The sequence below is a fragment of the Falco biarmicus genome, chromosome 14, assembly GCF_023638135.1.
Source record: "Falco biarmicus isolate bFalBia1 chromosome 14, bFalBia1.pri, whole genome shotgun sequence".
NCBI classification, from domain to species: Eukaryota; Metazoa; Chordata; class Aves; order Falconiformes; family Falconidae; genus Falco; species Falco biarmicus.
The window spans coordinates 2,819,164-2,829,985 of record NC_079301.1 but is presented as its reverse complement, the minus strand read 5'-3'; the positions used below and the strand labels follow the sequence as shown (position 1 = coordinate 2,829,985).

The window sequence follows — 10,822 nt, the reverse complement described above, 5'->3', positions numbered from 1 at the left end:
AATACCAAGGGTTCTTCCTCCTCCTCCTCCTCCTCCTCCTCCTCCTCCTTTTATGAGATAAAGGTTGATGCTCAGAATTACACATTTAAAAAAAACAACCCACAGTGTTTCATAAAAGTAGCAGTTTATTTCCCCGGCCGTAAGATACACTGGTGGTTCTAAACTCTAGGGTACTCAGCATCCATCCATTTATGCGATGGGATCAGGATCAGCTGAGCTACATTTGTATTTCAAAAGAGAGGAGGTGCAAAACCAGCCCTAGAGAGCACATTCCAGCGATGCAGCACAATCTTAGACTGAGCAGTTTGTTGGTGCAAGTAATTTCATTACGTATTGCCTACCCCGCTGGAACAGCAGCAAGCCTGTTTACAAAGTCCCCCAAACTTTAAGGAGAAAAGCACTACCAGGTCATTGCTATAGAATTTCATTTTGATGCAGCCTTTGCCTTTTCCACTTCCGCATGAAGACTGCCCAGGTAACAGCAGCATTTCAGCAGCAAGGTTCCAGATGTAGCTCCTTGCTGCTGTATTCTTTAAAGCCTTCCCACATCAGCTCTGGGGCTCAGTTCTAATTTGCTTCAACTTGGTGAAACACTGCTAAATGGTGAAATGTTGTAAACTTACACCAGGCTGGAGCTGACCTTTTGTAGCTTCATTAAGGTTTTGAAGGTACCCCCTACAAGCATTATTCTTGCTGTGAACAGAAGATTATTTATTGTTTACTCTGTAGTGGCCTGCTGCTGTTCTGCTTTGCTGGGTAGTAGCCATTCTTTTAAAGTCTGACCTCATTCTATTAGATGCTTCCTCCATTGAGTGTTCTCATTTCTCACTGAAGCCAACACACAACATTTACTAAAAAAACTCTCCCATTAAAGGCGGTGAGAATCTGCCTCTCAGATGGCGTGCACTCTATTTTTCCTTTATCATTAAGAAGTCTGTTCGTCTGTCATTTTTTACTGCTTTCATCTGTTGTGCCATGGATACTGATCGATGCCTGTGACAGCTCATCATTAAAAGGAGAAGCACCTCTTTCAGTGTCAAAGTCAACTTGCTGAAAACTCTTCATAATCGCTTGTCCTCACAGATTTACAGCAAATGAGAAAACATTACAAAGACCTGGGAAGAGCTGCAAGTAACGTCCTTTCTTAACTTGGCATTCAGCTGCCCCATGACCACCATCGTTTATTAAAGCAGTAGAAGAAACAAGATAATGAAATGAACTGTAAAGCATTTTGTGGCAGTTGCCTGTATGAAAGATAGTGTTTAAAGATAAGTTGCCATTGTAATCGTCGCTTCAGATTTGTCCTGGGAAAGCACAATGTGACTGGGATAAATAGTTTTGACTTTGCTGGCAGGCAGTGTTATCAGATAGCATGGACAGGACTGAGCAGTTAACTCTTGCAGGGCAGCATGTGGAGCAGGGAGCAGGTCAGAGCTGCAGTACGCTGCAATTCTGTGTTTAATACACGTGTGCAATGCCAACTGAGAGTAACGTGAGTTAGAGGCATGCTGCAAAGGCAAACTTGCAACTTTCCATAGTCTTTTAAACAAACCAATACATGACTGTAGAGGCTTCTCAGCCTGAGATCCAGCCTAGTATAGAGTTTCAAGTAAGTTCTAGTCATTTCCCTGCTCATCTGCATATAATACTGTTATTTGTCTAATTGTTTCTATTCTTGTATGTTTGGTATGTAAAAATGCGGTAAAGCCATTATGCAGGAAAAGGAAAGTAGTTGAGATGATTATTCTGTTATCAGTCATGACTAAGATGAAGAGAGATATACTAGCAAGACATTGTTCCTAAAATAGATACCTTGCAAACAAGAAATGTCAGTCAAATGAGGTTTAAATTAAATTCCTGATAGCAATTACTTACAGAATGATCATGCTCCCATTGAAATTATCATGAATATTGTCACCATTTTTAATGGAAAAAAAGTTTGGCTTCAGATACTGCTTCTGAAGTGTATTTCAGAACGTCCTCAGCTTTTACTATGTGCTTATATCCTGCTGAACCCGAAGTCACACTGCCACAAAATGCATACTTGGCTGAACGGTGACTCTAAGCAAGACTCTTTGCATGGGACAATATGAAAATGCGTTAAACCCAGAAACGGGCATTTGCAGGAAGTATTGAATGGCCACAAACAAGTGACCTCACTGGGAGGAGAACTGATGAAGTGAAGAAATGTGATGTGTGTTCCAAATAAAGAACTGATGAGTCAAGTTGTGCCCCAATTGGAACAGAAGCAAAGTCAAGATGGCTTGAAAATAACCTTGATAATTGTGGAGAAGAAATAGCAATCAATTCAAGTTTTGTTGACCCCCAGGAGCTAGGAGAATGGCAGTGGATTGGGAAGGTATGCTGATTTCTCTTCCTCCAGTAGCGGCAATTCTTTAAGCACTACTGCTATGGCAATTATCTGAAGACCTAAACTAGTATCACTGAAGTGATATTCAGCGATCTGCTCTCTATTCCCAGTAATATATCTATTACTCATGCAGTCAAGTCCTTTTGTTCCACAATAAGGAGAAAACAATTTCTAAATATATTATTGTAAATCCGTATCTTTACACTGCAAGACACAAACAGCTACTGCTGAATTATTTCTGACAGATACCAAGTCCCTATTGAATCTTCCAGGTTGAGACATTTTTCTAAGCGGGGCTCAGTAGGAAGTTAATTATAATGTTCCAAAATGGGAAGAATTTTTACCTGAGATGATTAGGCTATTGGTTTGAGGCATGGTATGTGGGTTCCTAGCTAAAGTTAGGAACTGGCAACATCTTTGGCTCTGTTTCATTTCAGAAGTAACACCCTCTGCTGTCACAAAAACTTCCCTGAAGACTGAGATCATGATGATTTTGGATGCAATCAGTTCCTTAAGTATTCATCATTGTTGATACATTTGCATATTGGAACATCATGATGGTTTATTCTGAAGCAAAATTCACTGTGAATTCAAGTTGAATTTTTCAGGCTTGGTTTCAGCTTCAAGGATTAAACAGGTTTGAAGAAATACAATGAAGCAAGTTTTGGAAAAATAGAAAAGTATGTGAGATTCAGTATAGAAAAAAAAAAGGATCAATTGCTTGTGGTAGATTTGCCATCTGTTGGTGTATGCACACAGCTGTGGTAACTTATTTCAGTATTTAATTACATTTTCTGACCTGCATTTGGCTCAGCTAACCTTAGGAGTTTATATGAGAAATGTAGTTGCTTAAGTTTTCTTTGCAAAGTAGTCTTTGGAAAGTGCTGAATTAGCAAGGAAACTCGTGTTGATGAGTACATAGAAGGAGGTTTGACAAAGCTGGGCCTTTGGGGTTTTCACTTTAAGCCATTATGTAGAGGCTAGAGTATTTCTGTGGTTCTCTGCTGGGCTTTTCTAAGCACGTACACTAAAACTGTAGGCAAAGCCCGAGTATCCATCTCCATGGTGTTGCTCATGGATGTAAAACAAACTCCTTCCTTACTTGATCACTGCTTGTGTATCTAGTCCTCGTGGCAATCCTGTCACTTACTTTGAATTGCCTGTCATTTCCCAAAGGACTTTGATAGCTAATGACTGCTCATTACTTTCTCTTTGTAATTTGTGCACATTATCGGTAGTTATTTACTTCAAAATCATTAGTGAAAAAGTGCACAGAGAAACCCGAATTTCCCCACCCTTCGTTTACAAGTGACTAAATAGCCCAGGAAGCTTCAGCCTGGGAAACAGAGCAAAGCACGGTAGGACAGTGGAGGTGGGATATATACCACACATAAAATCACAAATGATATGGAGAGGGTAATTAATCACTCTCCCTTACAATATCAGGCTAGGGAACATCAGATGAAACTGAGCAGTAGGCCCAGAGTGAGATTCTTTTGTAATAAGGTTTCATAGTGGAACTTGTGAGATGTTACGGTTGATGAAAATTTAGATATCCAAGGCTTGAGCAAACTGGTGTAAGAAATGTCTGTCAAGACTATTCCGTGCAAGATACCACCCTTGGCCTGTGAAACCTGAATTGCTGGAGGCTGAAAACAAATTCTGGAGAAGTGTTCTTAGCTAACGCTTACTGTTTGTATTTTCTGAATGGCATCTGCTTTCTTGGCCAGCATTGGAGATAAGATAATGGATCTTTAATTTGACCGTACATAGCTTTTCATTTGATGATACAGAACTTCTGAGATGTGTCAGTTGGCTGGTTTGTAGCATTCACTCGATGTTTTGGGGAAAAAATATATTGTAGGACATTTGAATTCAAAATGCCTTTTGAAATGAAGAGGAACCAAAAGGTTTTAAGTGAAAAAAGTTTAGATAAGCATCAAAACATCTAGTAGGATCTTCATTCACTGTGCCTATCTGCAGATTTCATCCCCTACTGTCAAAGCAATGTGATCAGCAGAGATAAATTCATTGTATTTTCCATATGGCTGAGATATTTCTCTAGCTCATTTTGGACAAATGTGGCAAAATTTGCTGCTAAGTTTGTCCTGTGGTTCTAAAATAGCTCAAAAGAAGAGTGTTTGCTTTGACGGTGAGAACGAAATAGTATCGAGGATCTTTCTTAAGGTGTTGATCTAGGAGCATCATCTCAAATTGGTTTCCTTTTTTATCCATAAGTGAGCTTTTAAAAACTTGCTGCCAAAGTACAAAAGATGTAGACGGGAAAACATAACCATAAAGCTGAAGCAGGGATTCAGGAAGGGCCTCTTCACTTGCGCTTCATACATTCAGCACAATCACAACTGAGTATAAAAGTGACTCTTGCTGTTTCCTAAAAAAATCAAGTTCTTTTGCCTTTGCAGTGTGCGGCAAAGTACACAATAAACTGTTTAACAATACTGAACTGTTTAAGACATCTTATACCACGTTTCTGTGAATACACATACGTACACAAGCTTGGATCTATTTGCATTTTTTAAACAGCAGTACACACAGGATGGGATATGGACTCTCACATTTCTATTTCATGTCCAGGCTAACACAATATTGACTAAAGGTTTTGCCATGTTACTCTTTCATAACTTAATCCGAATGCATACACGTTTGGTATTATATGTTAACTTCTACAATCATGACAATCTTGCTGTAATATTTGCCTTATTAGTAGCAGAGCAATTCACGCTGTGTGTAGAGGGTCTCCACAGCTTAATAGCCACAACTGTGCCACTGAACTTGTACCTCCATGTGAGAGCACACTCTCCAGTACACCTCACCCTCTGCATTAATCAGTTCCTCCTCTGGAACAATTCTGGCATAGACGCAAGCATACAACTATACATTTTCGATACATCAGGACAGTTCTTTTTCCTTCTCATATGAAAACAAGTCATGCTAACAGAAGCATGCTTTGTACCCACGTAAATTCATCCACACAATAGGAAAGAGCTGTACTGCTCTGACTGTGCAAGTGTTGTTAAATCGCATTGTACAAAAGATTAAAGGAAAAACGATGATGAACTTGAATAAACTTGCCCTGAGAAATTAACTGTATCCCTGCCCCCCCCCAAACCACCCTCACAATTGATACTGGAGTTCACAGTTTGCCTTGAACTGAATCTACAAAAGCTAAATTTGTACCTGTTCCCTTTCAGGGGCTTTATTATAGTAAAAACAGAACAAAAAATCAGTCTCGACTTGGGAAGTTTCCTCAAACTTTGCTTTTTGTATAGTTTCCTTCCTGAGAGCTCACTGAACTAGATACTATTCGCATATTCCTATATTCACACTTTTTTCTGCTTTGCTTTCCAGGGTGGAGCTGCGCTGTACTTGCCACGGTTAGCATGGTTTGGATTCCAGTATCATTAACTGGGGGGAGGAGGGGAACAAAAGACACTGGCCTGATGATAATATTCTTATTTTTCCTTTCTTGAAAAACATTGTAGATGAATGAACACAACGTTTGCAGGTTTCTTCTGAAATAATCTTGTTTAAGGACAAGGTTGATACAGATTGACAGAAAACTTGTAAGAGGGAACACAGTGCTGTAATACGCCTCTCTGAGAAATGTCCTGCTAGGAACGATATGCAGGAAACTTGCAGGGATTTTTTTTTAACCTCGTAAATAATCTGTTGTTCATACTTTCAAGCGTATGACTGATACTTTCAGGGAAATTGAATGAGCAAACTAAGTATGGATGTTGTCAGTTGGCTGCAGCCCTGAGGTCCGTAAAAGGGACAACTGAGTAGTTGGGAGTTCATGTTACTGACACTGAGCAAGCTGAATTGTGGCTGCAGATCCCTATTATTATTATTACTATTATTATTACCATCATCATCATTATTATTATTCATTTCATATTAGGCTCAATATAAAAGCATTCTCAGCAACTTTGCCATGTCATAGAATTAATTTTGAAGTGAATAAATATTTAGAAACTGGTTACTTTGAAGCCTCCATCTAATAAAAGTACCTCGCAGAGGAGAAAGTGGTTATAATGTCATGCTGATCATACAATGACCTGCTGAGGAACATAATGGGCAGAACCTGCTGAACAAATTAAGGTACTGGAATGTAAAAACTATTCAGCTGAAAACTGTGCACCAAATGAAATCTGATACCCTCATCTGAGAACTGCACACCAAATGAGATCTGATATCCATACAGTCATGGACACGGGCTAGATGAGATGCTCTAGAAAAAGGTATAAAAATATCCAAATATATAATATTTAAATATTAAATTGAAACCTGACATAAAGCCTTGGCCCTCCTAAATTATTGACTTGCTATTACATTTTTGATGATTTATTTCTCTATAAAAGACCATTTGGGGGAGGCAGCTCTTTCTAAGTTTTACATTTCAGTGACATACTGTTTTTTTATTGAATACCTCTTGCTTCTTTGGTTTTAAGACCTAGAGTAAAACAAATTCTGAATTTACTTTTTCTTATTCAGTCATTTTTATATCTACATATACCATTATTTCTCTTTTATAGTCCTTGACATGAATGACAATCCTAACTTTCATTATTGCTTTTCTCTGAACTTCTCAAGTATTGTAGTGATAAGCTGGGGATGCAGAACACTTGTTTGCAATCTCTTATTGTTTGAGGCAATAGGAAAAGTCAGACATAGGGCAACAGTGTCTGCAACACAAGTTCTAGACTAAAGCTCCTGTTGAGCACTCAAGCGCTTTCAAGAAGTCACTCCCCACTTGATTTCCTTTATATTTAAATTAAGATCTGCCTCATGGCACACTGCTCAAGTACATATGCATTTAACTTCATAGGGAAGATGTTGCCATTTGGTTTCTTGTGGATGCACACCAGTTACGTGAACAGAGGCACTGGGCTAGGTAGCTGTGTGTGAACCAAAGGCCCATGAAGCTGGGGCTTGTCCCTCCATCTCCTGCCACTTAACTGCTCTAAAAGCTCCATGTTCGCACAATCCTACTATAACAAAAACAACGTTTACAAGTGACCTAGCCTGAACAGTTCTATATTTAAAAGCTAAATTCTCTCTCGATGTTAAATACTGGTAACTTGGTCCTACATTTTCTTGCACACTTTTTATTTTCGGAAGGATGAATATTGCTGGTACACACTCCCTGTTTCAGTCTAAAACATTTGTCTTCCATGGTTGAGTTACAGACCTTTAAAAATAGGCTTGCAATGGAAATGCTGACATGCCAGCTGGCTGTTGCTGCAATGACACATTCACAATAGTCAACTCTCTTCAGCCAGCTCAGCGACAGGGAACTAACTGGTAATAGTTAGCTTTGTGAAACAGGTTGCTCTAATTTAATCGAAGACTACAGCAGCAGAGCATTTTATACTGTGTACTTGTTTGTCCGATGGTTGAATTCTGCGGGTTTTTTTTAAAAAATCAGCACAGGAAAGTGTTGTGGACTGTGGGGTGTACTGGTTTGCTCCCTCAGTCATGCTAATTTGATCAAAATTATTTGGCAATTAAGAATGGTTTGAGACTTCCTTTGCTAGCTTTATCTAAAGGGCAGGGCTTACTAGAAAGTCATGCAGAGTGTTTAAATAAACAGTGTCATTCAGGAGTTTTCTACCCTTAAAAATATGTATTTTTCATAGTATCATCTAGCGTTTTCCAGCTCCAGAGATCAAACGGTGACAGAGAAGTATTATTTTTTCATCCGTGCTCTTTTTGCTGTCCCCTCAGGTTTGGAAATACTGGAGTGTTTCTCACTGAACACATGCTTGGAAACAAAGGAGTCCGTCCCCTCGGTGTCTGTAACCACGGTGAGCAGGCTGCTCCGCTCCCGCAGCCCTGCGCGCAGCTTATTCGCGCGTTTCACCTCACGAAGGACCCAGGAGCAACCCGGCTACACTTTCTTTTCCACTTTCCAGTCGCGCGTCCAATCTTGCCACCTCTCAATTCAGAAAAAAAAAAAAAAAAACCAACCACGAAACAAAACGAAACTTCGTGGGGTTTTCCCCCGCGGTCGCGGCAGCGGGAAGGCCAGCCCGCCAGCCGCTCCCCTCACAGCCGAGGCGTCGCCTCCCGGCGGGCCTGCGCCGCTCATGAGGGGGCGCCGAGGCACCCGAGGTAGGGACGGGGTCTGAGGGGATGAAGGGGTCTGACGGGACGACGGCCTCCTAGCCGGGGGGGAACTTCACCGACCGAGCTCCATCGCCGATTTTACCCCCCTCCTCTTTGTCTCGTTTTAAACGCCTCCGTGCCGCTCTCCAGCACCCTCCCTCAGCCTCAGGCGGAACGTCCAGGTGCCGCCGACAGCCCGCCCGCGACACCATTGCTTCACCGCGCTCCCTCCCTCCGGCGGGCAGGCGGTCACCCTGCCCGGATCCCCCCCGGTGCCCAGGCCGGCAGCCGGTCGCCCCCCAGCCCCGTCCCCCTCAGCCAGGCGCCGCCCGGCCGCGGGCCCGCGAACGTCACCGCGCGTCACCGCCCCCCTCCCCATGCAGGGGATTCTCCGGCCCGCCCTGACGTCATCCCCGTGCCGCGCAGGCCGCGCCCCCTCCGGCCGCCATGTTGGGGGGTGTGCGCGGGGGAGCGCAGAGCGGCGCCGCCTCCGCCGGCCGGCAGCAGCAGCAGCAGCACTAACAGCCCGTGTTCCGCCGCCGCGCTCCATGGCCAGGAGGAGGGGGCCCGCCGCGGCTGCCCACCGCCTCTGAGCCGGCCGCGGGCCCGGGAATGCGCAGCGGCTGGCGGCGGCTGCCCGGCTAGGAGGAGAAGCCGGGACATGGTGCCGTTCGCTCCGCTGGAGGACGCGGAGGAGCCGGAGCCCTGCCACAAAATGGAGCTGTACGTGAGCGGCGGCGAGGTCAGTGTGGGGCCGGGGGGGCGGGGCTCCCGCGCCGCGGCCGGCTCCCCGCCGGCACCTGCCCGCCCGCTCCCCGGCCCCCGCCGCCGCCTGGGAACGGCCGGGCTGGGGGCGGAGGGCGGGCGCAGCGCAACGCCCCCGGCCTCTCCCTGCCGGCCCCCGCTTCGCCGGTCCCCCCCCTCCGCCCTCGCCTCGCTGCCCCCGGTCTGCCCGCCGCCCTCCTCCGCCGGATCCTAGCGTTCTCGGCGGCGCCGCCGCTTCCCCGCCTCCCCTGGGATCTCCCCCCTCACACGCACACACACACACAGAGGCAGCCCGGCGCTGCCGCCGGCCACCTGGCCTGCTCCCGGCTCCTTCCCGCAGCGCCCGCGCCGGGACCGCCCCCCCCCCCCCCCGGGAGCTCAGTCCGGCTCCGGCCCGACCCGGGCAGGCGGCGGCCCCCAGGCTTGACCCGCAGCCCGGCCGCGGCCCCCCCGCGCCTCCCCCGCCTGGCCCGAGGGCGGCGGGGCCGTGTGGCGGGGCCCGGCCGCGACCCCCCCGGCGCAGGCAGCGGGACGGCGGCAGCACGTGCGGAGTGCGGGGGCCGCCGGCCCCGCCGGGGGAACAAGGCGCACGGAAGAGCGTTGGGGCCGGTGCGCTTCGTGTCGCCTTCCTGACCGTGTTAGTGTCACGCTTGTCGGTTCCCTGTGAACGCGGTTTTACGGGCACGGCTCGCGTGGAAAGTTACTTTAACTCCTCCTGGAAATGTGACTGTACGGATCGGGGTGCGCATCCAGGTAGGCTGGCCCTGGGAGCGGGCCCTTTGCTTTTGCACCCATTAAACTAAGCAGTAATTTTCATACACGCAACAAGCAGAAGGACCCGGGAGCATGCGACTGAGGTTTGGATGCGTAAACGTTGTAAAGGACGAGGAACAACTTCGAGAGTGGCTTCGAGGTACTGCTTAGCACTCTAGGTGCGTCCATAAGCAAGTACCGAATGTGATTTAAAAGAAAATAAATGGTAAAACTGGTTATGCTGTAATAAAGTGCCTATCTCAGCAGAATGTGACACTCAGGTCTTAAAACTTGCACTTTTAAATCAGAAGCGTAGGATTGTGTATCAAGTATCATCAAGTATGACAAATAAGAGATTACACCTAGGTGTATTAGGCACACAAAAGATGTTATCTAAATAAAGCTTCGTAAAACTGGTCAGACTTGCTTTCTGTGATGCAGTAGGCTTTTCTTATCCTAAGTAAAAAGGTCTGTAGCAAATTCATCTCTAAGTACAAAGTGTGCAAAACAAGCCTAGGTTAAAGTTCTGGGAAGAGTGAAGGGGTATCCTTTAAAGAATTGTGTTGAAATGTCATTATTTGATAAAAATTGGTACTTATAAGGAATCCAGTAATTCAAATAGGAATCAAGCCATGGGGGTTTTATATCTCATGGGTTTTTTAAAATTTATTTTCTGTAGTTGTGTCTACGGAGTGCCGCTTTTAAGTACTATAATTACTGGACGTGCATTTCTACATCATGACTGCTACACTTTTAACACTTTAAAATATTCTAATGATCTAATAATACTGGATGCGGTACCTC

General features: G+C 45.0%; 1 protein-coding gene across 2 annotated transcripts in view; it reads left to right on the top strand.

Annotated features, from left to right (window-relative positions):
• Window positions 1–8,948: 8,948 nt before the first annotated feature.
• RPS6KA6 (ribosomal protein S6 kinase A6) overlaps window positions 8,949–10,822 on the top strand; it is a 43,341-nt gene continuing 41,467 nt past the window's right edge. For both annotated transcript variants that reach the window (XM_056359684.1, XM_056359683.1), the window contains exon 1: window positions 8,949–9,242. In XM_056359684.1, coding sequence (XP_056215659.1) covers window positions 9,162–9,242 — 81 coding nt within the window. In that variant the 5' untranslated portion in view covers window positions 8,949–9,161. The remainder of the gene's footprint in view (window positions 9,243–10,822) is intronic.